Below are 19,354 nucleotides of genomic sequence, written 5' to 3' on the forward strand. Positions count from 1 at the left end.
ATTAATTACTTATTTCAAATTCAATAAAAATATGCACCAATTAATATGGATATATTGATAAATTATACACTTTATTTATTATATTTTAATGTTTGTGTAAAGTTAAAAGTGAACAAGTAAAAGTGAACGGAGGGAGAATATCCGCGGGACAATGGACAGCAAAAGCAAATTGGTAAGAACACACCTAAACGACGCCGTTCTCTCCAAGCAAATATCTACTGTCTCAATGTTGTAATATCGCCGTCGAACTCTATATAAACCCCTTGTATTTTCCTTGCCAACCTTTTCCCCTGTTTCTTCAACCGTTGTAACCGATCTAAAGTCTTCATGAAAAATCCCATCTCAAAAACCCTAGTCTTCTCTCATCTCAATTCACATATCACATGAATTGAAATAATATAATTTGTAACAATGGAAGACAACAAAGACACAGAGCTGTTGTGTAAAGTCAGCGCTAACCATCTTTTCTTAGCTCAATTCGAGCCATTTCGAGCCACTTTACGTAGTCTTCGTGCTCGAAATCCCGAACTTTCTCGAGCAATTCTTCAAACAGTTGTTGCACATGGCGGAAAATTCGATTCTATTACCTGGTCCACGTCATGCCCTTCTCCTCAACTCCTTACTTTCCTTTGTACCCTTGAACTTTTACAATTTAACGAACCCACCTCTCAACTTTGGTCTTTTGATGCTGATGCCCTTAAATTAAGAGCTGAATTCTGTTTGTACTTGCAAAATGTGATTTCAAGGGTTTCGGATAGGATTTCGAGTTTGAAATTGGATGAAGAAGCTGTTGAAAATGAGGATTTGAAGGTTTTAGGTGAAAGTTTGAGGGTTTTGGTGAAAATTTCGGATATGGGGTTGAGGCGATTGAGGCCCGATTTGATTGAAATGGAGAGTGAGGGAGATATTGTAGTGGAGGAAGAGGAAATGATGTGTTTGAGGGGAGTGTTTTTGGAAAATGCAGATATTTTCGATGTTTTGAGTCTGAATATAGAGAAGCAAGTTGGTTGGATTGTAAATGAGGATTCAGATATGGCGATTACAGTCAGGACGGTCGTAAAGAATAAGGAGGTTGATGATAAGGTGCTTAAATCGCTGCAAAAATGCATTCAAATCGCACATTTGGATGCTATGAGGGAATGCCTAATGAATAATGATGTGGATGGAGCTGTTTCGCATATTCGTTTTCTACATTTGAATTATGGTATCAATGAGGAGGAGTATCGGTATGCATAATCATGGTTTTACATAGTTGTTTGACAAATATTTGTTCTTTAATTCTTTGAGTTTGTTCAATATCATTATTACCTAGTAAGTAAATTGTTAAGTGACTAGTTCTTGAGGTTTGTAAGTTCATTGTTCTATGATTGTTGAAGTATGAAATATCTAGTTGAGTGCTAAAAGTTATCTTGCATGAAACTGAAAGTGAAGCAAATTAAAATAAATTTGTCGGAAGTTATTACTATCCAGGATCCATTTTGATTGACCTAGGTTCACTTTCACTATGATCAAGGAGTAAAATGGTTGAATGGATTATTATTTTGAGTTTGATGGATAAGCAGTTAAAATTATACTAGCTTGTAACTCTTACAACATTTCTTAACAAAAAAGAGCTTAAAATAATACTTCCTCTGTCCCAATTTATGTGGCACAATTAAGATTTCAAGAGTCAAACCTGTTAATTTTGACCGTGTCTTCGGACAAAGAATCTTTGAATTTTTTGAGATGAAATTTACATATTTGAAAACTATGTAAAAAATTACTATAAGTCACAATAATTGACAATTCAAAATATTTAGAAAACATGAAAAGTTCATGTTAAAAAAAAAAACTCGTTTGAATTTCGATATCCGAAAGGTGCCACATAAATTGGGAAGGAGGGAGTAGTTAATAGGGAAATGTCAAAAAAGGGGATGAAAACCATGGAAGATCAGGGTTCAGAATCCTAACAGAGGCAACAAACGCTAGGTGATTTCTTCTCATCTACCTAAGCCTTGGTGGGCAGCGCTATATGATACCTGTGCTGGTGAGAGGTAACATGTAGTTGGTGAAATAATCTAGATGTGTACAGGCTGGGCCGTATAATATAGTTGTGAAAAAAAAGATAATCACATTAAGTTTGAAATAAATACGAAGTAGTACTCTTTATAGTAATCTACATTATTGAGGAGAATACGATATCAAGAAAACAAGATATTTTTGGATTGGTCTAAAGTAGAGAACAGGTCAATTAATATGAGAAGAAGGGAGTCATACTTACAATCGCAATGAAACACAGAGAGGTGGACTTAGATATGCTTGATGAAGCTATTTACCTTATTAAAAGACAGTAGTATATCAACATATTAGTTTGATCAAGATTTACTTCATTGCTATGAATGCTTTTATAAAGGCTGCTTTTGAATAAAACACATTTCTGATATGAAGAGCTCTATTTTTATTAGTACTGTTTTCTTAGTGTTTTCTGCCATGCCACTGAATTTAAGGACCGATTAGGCAGTACAGATTTGGTCAATGAACATTACCATATGTTTTTCCTCGAATATTATTAGTTCTGTCCTCAACTAATGCAGATCAACATGTTATATTTTTTTTTTTTTTTTTTTATGGATGGTCAACTTTCTTTTCATGTACTAGAAGAAACAAAATAAACCAATATATTATGTTTCCGCCCTCTCGTGGATGGAAGACATTGGAAAAAGTATTTACCACCTTTCAATATGACTGAATGATTATTTTTTGACGTGCTTGTTACTTCTTGGTGTTCAATTTATTTCCTTTTCCATTCTTACCTCTTTTCATTATTATATTCTTGTTTCTGTTTTTATCTAGCGTGGTCTCAAAAGATCTACTCAGGAGGGTGTTACCTGGGAAGGATGATTATGGAGATGCCTGGCGTGAGATGCGAGACAAATTCTTGTCAGTTTATGGGGAAGCACTTTCATCTCGTTGTACACCTCTTGTTAAGATGATACAGGTGGTGATGATAATTCTTGCCAAAAGTACGCTCGATGCTGAATGTTGTCTTTTCATGGCATTTTCACAAATAAATTTTTTGCAGCCCACAGTATCTGAGATTATCTGATTACTTTGATGCTGGTTGCTTAGTAAAGCGCTTCCTTTTAAAATATTTGCTTGGTTGCATCCGATGATGTTGCATAGTGGTCAATGAAGCAGGAATTGACCATGGGAAACTAGGGTTCAGATTTTTGCATAGCCAAAAAACAATAGGTGTTTTGTCTTTTCTATCCAAACTTTGGTGAACATAGTTTCCAGTACCTTTGCTTGTGGGAGATAGTATATAATCGGTGGGTTAGTCGATGAGCACGAAAGCGGGCCCAAACACCACTGTCATAAAACAAGAATCTTTGCGTTGTTATTTATTCCCCCTTCATCCTCTAATTAGGTCTACTAAATGCTCGGTATGTTCAAATCCTCTTTAAGATGTAATTCTATACGAAAAGTGAAGCATCACTTTAATTACTCTTTTCCTAAAAATGTTGACCTTGTCCCCATTTTAGTTTCCACTTGAAGCCATTAGTTTTAACAATTTCACTAGATTAACTACAATAATTTTTAAATCTTTTACTCTTTTGTTCATTGGGCTGAAGGGAGTAATCTAGATGCCTTCCGATGTTATAGCAGGATAATTAATCTCTCTTAGTCGTCTTAGATTCGGGAAGAGGGTATGATAATATTCATGAGTAAATATGATTATTTCTAATAACAAACAAAGAGTTACAAAAAAAGGACAACATATAATCAATTACGAAATGTGCAACTCATAATCAGTTGAGTTACTGTGCTGTCTGTTGGCCAGAAAGTTGAAAACGAAGCTTTATAGAAGGCTCTGTTTTCAAAAATTGATTATAGCACGATCACTTGCTTTAAGTCTCTGTTTTTCGGGAATAGATTCTAGCACCATTCCCTGCAGTACATCTAACATTCCTGTAAAACTTCCTGCAGTTCTATTATACTACCTAAGAGAGCTATTTTTTTTTTTTGGAACTGGTAACATGTATTGCTCAGCAGTAAGGGTGCTTTGGCCACTTCCAAAAAGTGTTTACAAGGAGAAATTTGATACAGAACTCCTAAGAAGTCCACTAGCTGAACTTCATCAACTATACATTGTACTTCATCATCTATACATTACATAGAGAGGTAATACAGTTCCACTTGATATTTCTGCCTTCAAAGATCCTTTCATTTCTCTCCTTCCATTTGTTCCACCAAATGCAGGCTGGTACCGTTTTCCACCACTTTTTTTGACTCTTTAATCCCACCTCTTCTGATCCAGCAGCTCAGTAAGTCTGCAGTATGCTCTGTCATTGTCTAATCCGCTCTAGCTAGACAGATAAATAGTGCCCAGATTTGAGATGTTACCTTACGGTAAAGGAATAAGTGGCTGTTAGTTTCTGTGGCTCCAAACAATGAGGGCATCTAGATGCTATCTGGATTTTCCTCCTCTAAAGTGCTTCATGAGTAAGACATGCTTTCTTCACCACCAACCATGAAAAGCGTTCCACCTTTGTTGGTGCCATGCTTTTCCATATAGCTTTCCAGGGGCCTTTAATACTTCCTGCCATCTCAGGCAAGTCCCTCTTGTATACTCTATTTACTGAAAAACGCCTATCTTCATTGTGCTCCCATCTGATGCTATCAGGAGCAGTAGTTGTCCCAGTAAAATTTCTCACCCTTTCAGGTAGTTCAACCACCCTTTCCACTTCCCAATCATTCAGCAATCTCCTGAAAATTAGATTCCATCTCTGTGCTGTCCAAATCTCATCTATTGTGATATCTGGATTGGTGTAGACAGAGAATAGGCTAGGAAAGGTCTCCTGCAAAGTTCCTTGCCCATTGCAATTGTCTTTTCAGAAGAGTATCTTTCTTCCATTGCCCACATGGTAACTTATGTTCCTCTTCAGGGGTGCCCATAAGGATTTGATAGTTCTCCAAACTCCAACTCCAAAAGTGTTTGTGACTTCATCAGTGCACCATTGTCCTTTCTGCCCAAATTTCTGTTGGATCACATCCTTCCAAAGGGCTTGTCCCTCCTCATTACACCTCCATAACCATTTCTTGAGCAAGCTCCTTGTGCCCTGCTCTGCTGGACTGTCTCCCACTTCACCAAATTGAAACCTTTGGACTCTTTGTTACCATGCCACAAAAAGTTCCTTCTCAAGCTGTCTAGAGTTTTAATTACCTTGATTGGTTAGGTAGTAAGGACATCACATATGTTGGTAAAGAAATACCTAAGAGAGCTGTTAAAACGACAAAGTAATCTGACTGGCCCTCACCTTCTGTTTGAACTCCATACTTGTCTACAATGATCTTTTCCCACAAAGCCTGATCCTTCTTACCAGATCTCCTAATTCAATTCCCCCGTGGAGTGCTGCTGAACACCCTAAAGGCTCTAATCCGTAGGACTCCAACTTTTATTGCAGATGTAAATTTTTCCTAATTACCAGAAGCTTTTGGTGAGGGAGGTGGTCATGGGGTTCCTGCATGTGTTGGTTTGGATTCCTGCATGTGTTGGTTTGGATTCCTGGGATCCTAGAAAGGTGTTCTTCTTTGCTTGGTTGACAACAGTGAGGCCGGTTTGACTAACGGATACTTGAGGAAAAGGATGATTACATCTGTTGAGCTAGTGATTTATGTGCAGATGTTCATGCGAAATGTGGATAACCTCTTATGTACATTATCAGGTGATGTGGTGGGTTGTCTTGAATTGGTTCGGGATGCATAGGTCGATGTCGCATTTAGTATTTGATGTGCCACATATTTGAGCCTTAGGAGAAGGAGAGCTTTTCAAAGAACTGAAGATGACTTTGCCTCCTACTCATCAGGTGGATTGCTCCCTAAGAATCAGGTGGATCCTGTGTAAGGACAAAAGTAGGAGAGCTTTTCAAAGAACTGAAGATGACTTTGTATATTTAAGGAATAACGTATTATTCTTAGTTAGCTTTTGGTGCACCCATGAAGTTCCTCTTTGTATTGAAGGTCGTGTGTCACTTGTAGAGAACCATTTGTTTGTGTAGGCCTTTACTTTTTGGTATACTGCTTGTTTTTTTTAAAATCAATAAATTTATTTGGCTTGTAAAAAATGGTTTCTTTTCCTAATTAGTGAGATTGGACTGTTTTAACCTTCCCACTGGGGTTCCACATAAAGTTCCGTTATCAATTTTCTAGCTTTGTGGCAACTTGACCACTATGCATATTAAATATAATGGGTTGAAATATGGACATAGTTCTTCTAATTTGTGTCTCGTTCTCCCCTTATAATAAGTTTCTCTTGTGCCACCTTACTAACTTCCTGTCTATTCATTACTTAATCAAAAACAAAATCTTGTCTATTCATTCGACCAGACCATTGAATTCTATACAACACAGTTCTAGGAGTCACACCCAAAAGTAGTCCGGATAGGTTATCTGAAGGGAACTAAGCTTACAATCGAGGAATTCTACTAATGGTTCACACCCAAAAGTAGTCCGGATAGTTTATCTGAAGGGAACTAAGCTTACAATCGAGGAATTCTACTAATGGTTCAATATTATCCACCTTGCTTGTCGGAATTATGTCATACTTCTTCATATTTATCCTGAAATCCAAACTGGTCTAAACTCTCAAGTATAATTTTTTTTTTTTGAGAGTGGTAACAATTAATCTATATATCCACAGGTATAACTACATCCAAATGTGTAGTCCCCCTTCAAAAGTATTACAGCTTACGTTGCCTTCCTATTTCCACTAAATTACAACCAGTCAATAGCTGTTAAAATATCTACTGTTTGATTTAACATTTCCTGTTTACACCAAAAATAGTAAATAGCTAAACAATTCATCGTCATTTTCTGCATGCTGCTCTGCTTATCTTCAAAACATCTCTGATTTCTCTCCTTCCAAAATGTCCACCATATGCTTGCTGGGACAATCTTCCATCTCTCCTCCTCCTTTGCTGCATTACCATCTCTGTTCCAACACTTCATTACTTCTTTTATACTTCCTGATTTCACCCAGTTGATTTTTTTCATTTTGAGAAAGAACTGCCACAACTGGTCTGTCACTTTGCAATGCAAAAAAAGATGGTTGACCGTCTCTGCTTGTTCCCCACATAAGTAACATCTAGAGCATAGGTGAAATCCTCTTTTGTTTAGGTTCTCATGAGTCAGCACTGCTTCTTTTGCCAAAAGCCAGGAAAAACAGTTTACCTTGTAAGGTATTTTGGTTTTCCATATCATCCTCCAAGGCCATCCTGCCTGCTGATTTGTTGTTGAACTCAAGTCTCTGTATGCAGATTTAACAGTAAAATTCCCTTTACTATCAGCTTTCCATTCCAAAGTATCCCTCTCACCTGTTAAATTGTTGAAATGTGCCACTGTGTTGTAAAATGGTGCTATCCTTGGCATCTCCGAATCATTCAGATTCCTTCTTAGGTGTAGATTCCATCCTTGTCCTGTGCGTATTTCAGCAATTGTGGCTTGTTGAAGTTGGCATAAGGTGTAAAGATCTGGGTACATTTGCTTTAAAGGTTCTTGGCCACACCAACTGTCATCCCAAAAGGACACCTTCAATCCATTCCGCACTTTAAATCTTGCTCTAGCCAAAACTAAAGGCCATAGATTTCTGATAGATCTCCACAAACTAAAGGCCATAGATTGCTGAAGTATAATTTTCAGATGATGGTGTTGATCTGCCTTGTTATCACATAACACAAATATCTTTCACTGTTTAAGTTGAGTCACTTTAGTTCTCCATTGAGATCAGTATGGCTTCTTGTGATTTTAGTTTCCCACTTCAGTAATGCCAACTTCTGCAGATACCCATTTTCTCGATGATTATAGAATATGGAGTTTCCCCCCTAAGGCTCTTAGTGTAGAGATTCTTGGGGGCCATGTTTATATCCAAATTTAGAAATCCCTGCACAGATTCCCCACTCATCTGAATAGATTGAAACACCAAAGGTGAATAGGTAGGCCAACCAAGCTTATCAGCACTATTCTCTTCACAGTCCAAGGCTACTGATTGGCCATGCTTGGTGCCTGTTCCGTCCTTTGTCCCTTACGTAGAATTCTGTTCGCTTCCGATTGTAATTGTATAGCTTCCGCTTCTGATGGTCATTGTATAGGAGAGGGTCTCACCTTCCATTCTTACTCACGTATAGCTTCTGGAAACCCTGGTCAGAAAGTTCTTCGTTGTGCGGTTCTGCTTTGTGTTCTCTGTTTAATGTTTTCTTGCCTAAATCACTATGTTGCAGTGTTATCAAAAGCCATATTTTGTCGCATAAATCAATGCAGTGATGGAAAACAAAGGGTTACTGCCTCGTGGTTGAAGCAACGCACCTCATAGGTGAAGAATGTGTTTTGGACCGTGAGGTGCAAAATGATCAATTAAAAGCGGTTGATTCTCTGAATTTCATTCAGAAGATTAAAAAAAAAAAAGAAGCACAATGTTGTTTTTCCGTTTGAATACTAGGAAACTTCTCAGTTCTAACATGTTCTTCTCATGTATGGTTTTGATGTTCTTGTTGCGTTCGTTGTCTTCTTCTTCTCGAATTTGTACTGCCTACTTTTTTGCTACTTCCGTTCTCTGTTTGCCTTTTTAATTCACTTCTTTCCTCTTCTTTTACTTCTTCTAGTGTGTGAATCCTCTTGTACTACATTTGATTCTAGCTTCTTTTTTTGCTTCTCCCTTCTACTATATTAGTAGAGAATCTAAAGTAATTAAGCAGAAAATAAAATGCTGTAAAATTACTTCTTTTAGGTGGTTGATTAATTTGATATTGAGAATTAATTTTTCGATTTAAGTTAGGCTTTTGGGTCCTTGTTGGAGTTGCATTTTGGTTATGCTTAGATTAATATCTTAATTATTAGTAGCTTTAATTATATTCGATGTTGTAATACTAAATTCCTACATCTATAGTATCTTTTATATTTTCCTTAAAATTAGCGCTTTTTTGCGCTTTTCGCTTAAAACCTTGCGACTCTTTTCATTATATTGTGTTTTTCACTTCTAAAAATACTGCTATGTTGGGAACTGCTGTCTACAAGAACCAATTACCGAACTAGTATTTTCTTATATGATTTCATCTATCTCTGAGTGAAGATCTAAGTCAAAGCTAGCTTTGGACAGACAACCCACATATTTCTTTTCGATAACCCTGATTTCCCCAGTGCCAATGGCGCACGGTTCGGAACTTGGTGAATAATGGGTTTGATATTTTGCCCTTCTCCACTTAAATACTAGGTTCTTATCTGCGGAAAGGTTGAACAGGGATATGCACCTAGTTGACACATCATTTCCTGCGCTCTTACCACTAGACCAAAGCTCTAGGGGCACAACCCACATACTTATTTTTGAAATACATAATAATACGCCCTTAATAAGTGGAAATGAATGCTGACTTCTTGAGTATTTACAGGTTATTCACGATGAAATGCTCTTGGAAGAGATTGAGAGTGTCAAAGCTTCTGAAAGTGATCAGATTCCTCTACCTATTCAGCGTCTCCAAAAATTTATCCGAGAACTGAATTCTGAGACAACTTTAAACAACACAAATTCATTGCTGGAGACTCTTATTGCTTCTTGCATGAGAGAAATGTACCAGTACGCTCGTGTTCGTGGCGTGCATGTCCTGGAATGTATCATGGACGCTGCCCTGTCTGCTGTGAGAAAGGAGGAACTGCAAGAAGCTAGCGATGTACTGGTCACAGTTAACCTTTTGCAATTTTTATTCAGGAAGCCCATATATAAGCTAGATTGAAGTTAGCGATGTACTGGTCACAGTTAACCTTCTGCACTTTTTATATTAGGAAGCCCATATATAAGCTAGATTTTCTTTTGGTTTGAGCATAACAATGGCACATTCTGATACTTATACAAAAAATAAAGAAAAAAAGAAAAAATATAATGGCGCATTTTGATATCAACTCACTTCTTACTTCATTTTTAGTCGACAGTGAATTACATCACTTACTACTATCCTTTTTACTTTTTGCTAACAAAAACTTTCTTATCCTTTTCTATTTTAGATTCTTTTGCTGTCTCCCCGGCTCCAACCTCTTCTAGCCGTCCTTGGTTGGGATCTTTTGTCTGGTAAAACGGGTTTAAGAAGGAAATTGATGCAGCTTCTGTGGACAAGTAAATCACAAGTTCTTCGTCTGGAAGACTCCCCACATTATGGGAACAGATCAGATGAGGTAGTTCCCATGCTTCTGTTATGATAGAGATGTAGCAGACTGCTGTTGTCTCCTTTTTCCCTTTCCTTTCCAATGTTGCTTCTCTGCAAGCTGTGTTATGTGCTTTCATGAGTGGATAAATTTGTAGGTTTTCACTAAAACTACCCTTTATTTGGGCAGGTGTCCTGCATTGAACATCTCTGTGATCTCCTGTGTTATCAGCTTGATCTTGCTTCTTTTGTAGCATGTGTGAATTCTGGCAAGTCATGGAGTTTGAAGTCCTCGCTACTGTTATCTGGTAAAGAGTTTATGCAGCAAGGAAATGAAGATGTGCAATGGGATCCCTTTGTTGAAAATTTTGTGCTGGAAAGATTATCTGTACAGAGTCCTTTGCGGGTAAACTCTATGCTGTCCTTCCATGATAGAACTTTACTGTTTGATCTGCTGATGTGTTTGTTTTATTTTTTGGAAAAGATGCATCTTTTATAGAACTCCGCCTGTGTGAGCTCGCTCACATTGCCGGTCCCAAGCCCGGATAAAGGAGGAGGGTTGCCGAGGGTCAATCGGAAACAGCCTCCCTACCCAGGTAGGGGTAAGGCTGTGTACATCTTACCCTCCCCAGACCCCACTATTGTGGGATTACACTGGGTAGTGACCAAGACCAATGCATCTTTTATAGAAGGGAAGTCTTAACAATAGTTGAAGGGAAGCAGCTTGATTGATGTCCCACTGCTCAGTTAAATTTTGTCCTACTTGTTCAGTTGTTCAATTCTATATAGTTTTGCTTTTTTTCTTTAAAAAAATATCTCTTACTTAAAATTTGGATTGAGCATTTCATTTAAATGCATTTGCATTTGCTCAGTGCCTTAACTACTTGCCTGCCATTGAGGCTGAGGTTGCATCTGCAGGTTGTGTTTATGGATTGTATGATACTATTAGGAAAGAAGATGATCAAGTTAAGCGTTGCCTCTCTTCTTGAGATAACATTATCCATAAATTCTAAAGGTTCATTAAAATTTGAGTGGGCATAGTTTGTCCAGATATGAGGTGGAAGAGTGCTAACTGGTACATGTTCACATGCCTCCCTAGAAGGATTATCATACTGCCTAAATTCACCAGAAAATTAGGAACCAATCTGAGAGCCAGAAAATTACTATAAGTTTAAGATCATCAAAGTATATTTTTGGTAAATGATTGCACAGATTACTTCTCCTTTCTCTCCGCCCTCCCTCCTCTCTCCCCTGTCTCTCTTTCCCCCCGCTTGTGTTATGAACATATATCTTAAAACGGTATCTTTCTTACACTTACCTGCTACGTAGTAATATGGCTGATTTAATTGTTCAGTTTCTTGCTTCATAATATTTTGGATTGTAATCTTTCGCCATCTTCTAGGTATTGTTTGATGTGGTTCCAAGCATTAAGTTTCAAGATGCTATTGAACTGATCAGCATGCAGCCAATTACTTCCAATCTAGCAGCCTGGAGGAGGTGTGGTGACTTACTCTTTTGCAAATTCTTGTATTTGGGGTCAATTTTGATGTTTATGTCGAAAGACATAATTAAATAAATGAAAGTATGTTTTCTCTAACAACTTAAGATTTTAGATGAGACGGTCACACAATTCAACATGGTATCAGAGCCAGATCCATCCCAATTCCTCGTTCACCCGATGTTGGGCCCCTATTATGTTGTCCACGCTCTAATTGGCAGGTCTTGACATGCGAGGGTGTTGAGTTTGTCCCACATCGGTTGTGGGATGGAGATTTTGTCGCCTTATATGGTCTTGGACAATCCTCACCTCATGAGCTAGCTTTTGGGGCTGAGTTAAGCCCAAAGTCCAGTTTCTTAACAATTTACATCATGCATATTAGTACTTTATATAAATGAGAATCCCACATTTTGTCGTCCTCATAGTATGCTTTGATGCAATGAGGCCTCTCCACGTGGCTGTTGCTTTTACATAATTTTCTTTTGCCCTCATTTAATTCTCACTTGGGCCTTTGTTTTGGACTATATAGACCCTATATGCCCCTTTTTAGATTATTCCTTTTCTTATATTAAAAATAATCTTTTTTGTCTAGAATTTTTAATTTTCTTTTGTATATTGCTTTTATCATTAAGTAACTACACAAAGTATTAATAGTCAAACATATATTTTCAAAGCATAATTAATAAGGATAATTTAGTATGTTTTACTCCTAATAAATAATTTCTTAAGGAAAGTGCCAACTAAATAAGAGACAAGTAAGAAGAAATCGAGGGAGTACCTTTTACTCCCTTCGTTTCTTTTTACTCGCTCCTTATCCTAAAATATAAATTTTTCCTTTTTACTGGTCCCTTTTAGCAAATTAGGATAGACTTATTGTTTTCTTTTAGTATTGTCATTATCATTAAGTAGCTAGATAAAGTAATAGTAATCAAACTTATATTTTCAAAGCATAATTAATAAGAATAATTTAGTAAAATAAACCCCTAATAAATAGCTTCTTAAGGAAAATTTAGTAAAATAAACCCCTAATAAATAGCTTCTTAAGGCAAGTCAACAGAGGCAAAGTAAAATAAAACGAGGGAGTACATTATATGTTATTATACATTTTGGTAAATTTTTTGTAACTTTTTCCAATAGAGCATTTATTAGGTATTACTATTAGGACCTCATATTCTTCTCTTTGGATGTGTTCGATATGAAGGAAAATACTTTTCAAGAAAATAAGTGTGCTCCTTACTTATTTTCTTTGTTCGATACTTAAGCAAACACTATTATTCTAATTTTTTTTGTACATAATCTTGACAAGTACAATGGGAGGTGGGGATGGGAGTGTGGGTGTGGGGTGGTGGGGATGAGGGTTGCGAGAGTGGAGGTGCAGATGAGGTGTATTGGGTGAAAAGGACACAATGAATGTGGAATGACACTCGTGGAACTTGATTTTCTTACTTCCACTAAGGAGTCATTTTCCTCATTTTGAAGGAACTTATTCTCCTAGAGAAAATGTTTTCCAAAAATTTTAACCTACCAAACATGAGAAAATTGAAAATCATTTTCTGAAAAATATTTTCCTCCATATCGAACACACCCCTTATTTGTTTTAAAACTCCAAAGTATTGCGTGCATGTTGAATCTTGTGTCCCTTTGTATTTGCTAATTCTCCTTCCAAACTTCCTTCCTCATAAATAATTTGTTCTTTAAAAATTATTTAATTACGTAACACTTTTTTTTTTAATAATTATGAAAACTTACCAATAAGACATGATTAGAATTTTTATTTAAATTAATTATAAAATAGAAAAATGTGACCTAAGTTATATTTTTTTAAGTAAATTTATTATTTTTGTATCATGAGCCCGGGCCTCATGCAACTAGTAGCCATATAGATACTTTGGATTTGGATTCGGCTGAATATTGGGCAGGCAAGCACGACTTGTAAGATAACTGCTTCTTATTCATTTATTTATTTGGTAAAGTTATTATATACCAATGCTCGTGTCAGGATAGACTACAGTACACACCCCTTGGAGCGCGTACTTTCCCAGACCCTGCGTGAATGTGGGATGCTTCGGGCACCGGGCTGCCCTTTAAAATTATTATATAGCTGCTGTGCTTGTATGTCGATGCATTACTTCTGGCAGATGGAGCTTGTATTAGAGTCCTTAATGTTACAACATGATTATTGAAAATGCTTGTTTGTTCTTAGTATGGGATTAAACTCTTTAAAGGCTTATATCTGTATGGATAAAGTAGTTTAACTTATTGCATACAATTTCCTTTTATTTCATTTTTATGTTTGGTAGGATGGAAGACATTGAGCTCATGCACATGCGTTATGCTTTGGAATCTGCTGTCCTTGCACTCGGAGAGATGGAAAAGAATATAGGGGACGGAGTAGGAAATGACCAAATCAATTTGTGCTACCTGAAAGATCTGAAGAACCATCTTGATGCCATCAACAATATTTTCCGAAAGGTGTCTACTAGCTATTTTTTTTTTTATAGTCGTCTGTATGTTGTTGTTCTTGCTCTGTCCTTGTCTTCTGTCTTTTTATTTCAAGACCATATTCAGTTTTTAATGCAAGTGAATTAATAGTTTGATGAAAACATGACCTTGTCTTCAAAGACCATGGCAATAAGCTGGTAGAGAACTTTTAAACTTCAATCTCAGTAAAAAAGTAAAGCAAAATGTGAAATATAATGCTCGTCTCTGATTTGTTGCATAGTTCTGCCTTCGAATGTTCAAATGGTTCACCTAGGACGTTATTAACTCCTTACGGTATCTATTAGGTAGTCATGTACGCCAAATAGGTGATGTCTGCAGATGTTAATTGGATAGTGGGCTAACATCCCTCAATCAGGGGACAGCCCCTCTAGGCGAGTAACTTGAGTTAATCTGAATCACAAACCATGTGATGTCCTTTCTTTATCCGTTTGTTTGGCAGAATGTCAATGTTGGTTATATAGGGAAAAGAGGTGAAAATGGTTCCACGGAGAACTGTGCCACTCTCGCTCCTGAGGATTTATCATGAGTAGGTTGAAGACCTCTTAACTTTACTCAAAAAATTGGAGGACTGTAGTCTTGCTCACCAATGTCGTTGACTATAATGAAATTTGGATTTTCTCTAGTTGAGAGGGCGGGGAAAATGTGACATTATCTTTTTTATTCCACATTACTGGACTACCGAGCAAGACGCAGAAGAATATGTAGTCAGAAGTGCCCCCCTCTTTCTATTTCTTCCTTTTTGACCATGACACGCTTCGATTTCTGACGCTGGCCTTTCTCCAGCTAAGATGCACCAAGTTTGTCCGCGTTTGGGCTGATCATTAACATCAGTCACATGAGGTTGTGCGAAGTTAAGAATATTGGAGAATATTAAAGGAATATCACAGGAACGCAGACTCAGTAAGCATTTGACTTATTTTTGCATTGCTTTTATGTTGAAATTAAGGCGAGGATGAGGTCATACACAGGTAGAAAAGCAATTTGCTAAGAGCCTGTTTGGATGGGCTTAAAAAAAGCAGCTTATAAGCCAAACGGGCCCAATTTTTTTTTTTTGGGCTTATTTTAAGCACAAAATGGCTTATAAGCTGGCCAGCCAAACACTCAAAAAAGCTAAAAACAGCTTATAAGCTGTTTTCAGCAACTTATAAGCCAATCCAAACGGGATCTAAGTGGACGGAGCTTATTATGTTGCGGCGTAGTTGCTGACACCCATTAATTTCCTGTTCATATGTGGATTGGGAGAAAGACTAGAAAGAAGAGAGACCACTGCTCGATTATTCCCTTAAGCTATATTGGGGTCTAAGTAACTAAGTTAACATGTTTTAAGAAGAGAAGAGATCAGTGATACATAATTACAGGAAGTAGTTTGATTCTATCCTATAATTTCAAGATTCTAGAATATTTACAACATTCTAACACTCATTAAGTTGGTTCATACAAATCATATGTACCAAGTTTGCTACATAGAACATGTTCCGGGACCGACAAGGAACTTAGCGAATATCTGCAAGCTGGTCGATTGACCTCATGAACTTTGCGACAATGTCTCATGAGATTATCTTTTCTTTGAGGAAATGACAATCATTTTCTATTTGTTCGGTAATTTGATGCAATATGAGGTGCAGCCTGACTGTTACACACAGGTTCCATTAGGACAATCTCTCCAAATTTCGATTCATTCAGTAGTTGCTTGATTCTAGAATGGTTACAAGATTCTAACAAAATTATGTCTTAATTTGTTATTCTGGAGATTGCTAAGTTTAGAAGAAGTATTTTGGAGAAGGTAACGAAGCTAGAATTAGTAATATCTTTCTCCCAATTGAGTGAAGGTGGGAGTGAAAACAACTTTCATTGAATGATTTGTGATATTATTGCAACAACAGAAATTCATTTTTGTGTGGCTGTGGTTTGATTTTTGATCTCTAAATTTGGAGGAATGATTTCTGAAGTTTGCTATTTTTGTCTTGCCCCTTCCATTTCTTTTAATTACTCCTTGTATTACTTACAACAAAGGGATGTTTCTCCATGCAATCACAGATATTGATGGTGAACATTATCATCTCTCTTCTGCATATGGATGGTCTCTCTCTCAATTTGACAACTTGTGCTTCATCAAGCCGCTCATCTGAGTCATCAAATATATCTAACGAGCAACAATTTGAGGATACAACTCAAGATGGACGAAATAAGACCGTTGTAATATTTATAGGGCAACTATTGAATATTTTACGGCAGTATCTACCATCTGCAAACTCAGAGAAGGAAAATAATTGGGAAGTCAACGTGTGTGCTGGTATTAAAGAAGCCATAGAATGGAGAATTATGAATGCCAAAAGATTTATTGAGGATTGGGAATGGCGTTTGTCAATTTTGCAGTGCCTTATGCCATTCTCCGAAAGACAGTGGAGATGGAGGGAGGCTCTTACTATACTACGTGCAGCCCCTTCAAAACTGCTAAACCTGTAAGTATTAGTGTTTCTACATTTTCGTTTTGATGCATATTTTTGAAATGTCCATTTTTCTGGACAACTGGGTTGTTCCCGTTTCCCTCACTGTATTCCTTCTCTTCATTTATTTGAATATTCGGGATGCCTAATAAAATATCTCAGAAAGAGTGGGATTATCTGAAAGTTTACTAATACCTAGAAATATTTATGGTGGAAAACTTTTGGTATATCCCTTGTATACAGCTAGTTTGGGCATGTTTATGAATGAAATACCTTTACTTGATCAATTTTTTATTTTTATTTTTTTATTTATGGTGGAAAATAGCTCTTTTTGAATATGAATATTAGATCTGTATCTCTTGTTTGTAGGTTACTAATTCTATCTCTTGTTGCATTTAGAGTTCTTTGTGAGCCTGAATTGTATTTAATCTTAAATGTTTTTCCTTTTATATAATAGTTAAACGTTTCAATTTCTATGCCGGACCTTTGGATCCTGGTTTCAATTTCACAAAATGGTTTACTTTCATTCCTTTAACGTCTAAACAATTAGTTTTGTACTAATACTAGTTTATATATTTGTTAGGGGTCGTTTGATTGGGATACAAGTTATCCCGGGATTACTTATGGTGGGATTAGTTATCCCACCCTCCCACAAGGATAAAATAACGCTACAATCTCGGATAACTAATCTTGAGATTAGTTATGCTGCGATTTTATCCCAACCAAATGTGGGATAAACTCATTTCAAATTTAATCCTAGGATTATTTATCCCTTATCCCTCGTACCAAACGAGCCCTTAGTATTATAATATATTACTAATATATAATATATGAATTGTATATGTACCTATATACTTCGATATAGTATTCGGTATTTTGGTATTTTTTTTATAAATAAAGAATACCAATTTTTTTAAAAATGCGCACCAAATACCATAATACCGAAATCGCGGTATAAATTTTTTTGGTTTCGGTACGGTAATCGGTATCTACCATACCATGCCACCCCTAGATACAATGACCATATGGCCTTAGCTTTTTGTCATGCCCCAAATCAGGACCGGCACGTGATCGGCACCCGGTGCGTTAAATCTGTCATCGAGAGAACCATCTATCTCATGTAACCATGTAAACTCAATAATCTAAAGATGTCAAATAATTATATCATTGAAAAGATAAATCATGTCAAATGATCCACTGGTCTCAACATAAAATGGAAATACAATTTCCTATTTTTGATAACAAAAATAACCCTTAACAACAACAACATACCTAGTATATTCCCACAAGTGGGGTCTGGGGAGGGTGGGGTGTACGCAGATCTTATCCCTACCTTTGTGGGGTAGAGAGGCTATTTCCGATAGACCATCGGCTCAAGAAAATCGTTTTTCAGAAAATGTTTGAAAGAGATTTGTAAAAAAGCTAAGATGAAAATATTGAAGAATGGAAGTTCTGGCAGTACGATTATTAGGGCTAACCAAAGTAAAAGAAACAGTAGTAATAAAATCAAAGCATAAGGTAATACTAGTAATAGTACCAGTTTAAAAAAGAAGAAGATAATACTAGCATAATAGTAATAATACTGTTAAGGGAACAGACAGATGCTTCAGATTAGGATCTTGTTCTACCACTATGAAGAGAAAATGCTCTATTACCTACTAACCGTCTACCCTAATCCTTGACCTCTATGCTTTCCTATCTAGGGTCATGTCCTCGGTGAGCTGTGCCATGTCTTGTCTAATCACCTCTCTAATTTTTCCTTAGTCTACCTCTACCTCTCCTCAAACCTATTATCGCCAACCTCTCGCACCTCCTATTAGGGCATCTGTACTCCTCTTCACATGCCTCTCTAATTTTTCCTTAGTCCACCTCGACCTCGACCTCTCCTCAAACCTATTATCGCCAACCTTTCACACCTCCTATTAGGGCATCTGTACTCCTCTTCACATGCCCGGACCATTTCGCCCGCTTCCCACACTTGTCCACACGACAGCTACTCCCACCTTGCCCCGTGTGTCTTCGTTCCTAATCTTGTCACTTCTAGTATGCCCGCACCTCCATCTAAGCATCGTCCTTTCTGCTACCTTCATCTTCTGAACGTATGAATTCTTGACTAGCCAACACTCCACCCCGTACAACATAGTCGGTCTAACAACCACTATATTGAACTTACCTTTAAGTATCGGTGACATGTTCTTATCACATAAGACACCGGATGCGAACTTCAATTTCATCCACCCCACTCTAATATGATGTGCGATATCCCCGTCGATTTCTCCATTTCCTTGGATTATAGACCCAAGATACTTGAAGCATCCTCTCTTGGGGATGACTTATGTGTCAACGCTCTCTTTCTATCTTCCTCCTATGATGCGACACAAAACTTGGACACAAAACTTGCACTGCATGAAGCCTTTAGACTATAGGGTCTGTCTCCATATCTCCAGTCTATCGTTAACTCCGCCACTTGTCTCGTCGTGCTGTACTATGTCGTCTGCGAATAACATATACCATGATACGTCCTCTTGAATATGTCGGGTCAATTCATCCATCATCAAGGCAAACAAAAACAGGCTGAGAGCTGATCCCTGGTGCAGCCCCATCTTGACTAGGAAGTGTTCCGTGTTTCCAACTATACATAATACAACCCACTGTACGTCTATGGAGCCAATAAGGTAACTAACTGAAAAGAAAGTTCAGGAATACATAATAAGAGCAAATAGAACTAGCCACCAACTGGA

The 19,354-nt window shown here is 37.2% G+C and overlaps 1 protein-coding gene across 4 annotated transcripts in view; it reads left to right on the forward strand.

Moving 5' to 3' along the window:
- Positions 1–242: 242 nt before the first annotated feature.
- Positions 243–19,354, forward strand: part of LOC132635683 (uncharacterized) — a 77,481-nt gene continuing 58,369 nt past the window's right edge. Inside the window, exons 1-8 of one of the 4 annotated variants that reach the window (XM_060352179.1) lie at positions 243–1,226; positions 2,833–2,977; positions 9,420–9,698; positions 10,030–10,197; positions 10,357–10,572; positions 11,569–11,663; positions 13,965–14,136; positions 16,204–16,628. In XM_060352179.1, the coding sequence (XP_060208162.1) occupies positions 412–1,226; positions 2,833–2,977; positions 9,420–9,698; positions 10,030–10,197; positions 10,357–10,572; positions 11,569–11,663; positions 13,965–14,136; positions 16,204–16,628 (2,315 nt within the window). In that variant the 5' untranslated portion in view covers positions 243–411. Of the gene's footprint in view, positions 1,227–2,832; positions 3,003–9,419; positions 9,699–10,029; positions 10,198–10,356; positions 10,573–11,568; positions 11,664–13,964; positions 14,137–16,203; positions 16,629–19,354 lie in introns of those variants that run through there. The other 3 variants (XM_060352177.1, XM_060352176.1, XM_060352178.1) reach the window with 3 other exon arrangements.

The sequence above is a fragment of the Lycium barbarum genome, chromosome 4 (genome assembly GCF_019175385.1).
Source record: "Lycium barbarum isolate Lr01 chromosome 4, ASM1917538v2, whole genome shotgun sequence".
Taxonomy (NCBI): Eukaryota; Viridiplantae; Streptophyta; class Magnoliopsida; order Solanales; family Solanaceae; genus Lycium; species Lycium barbarum.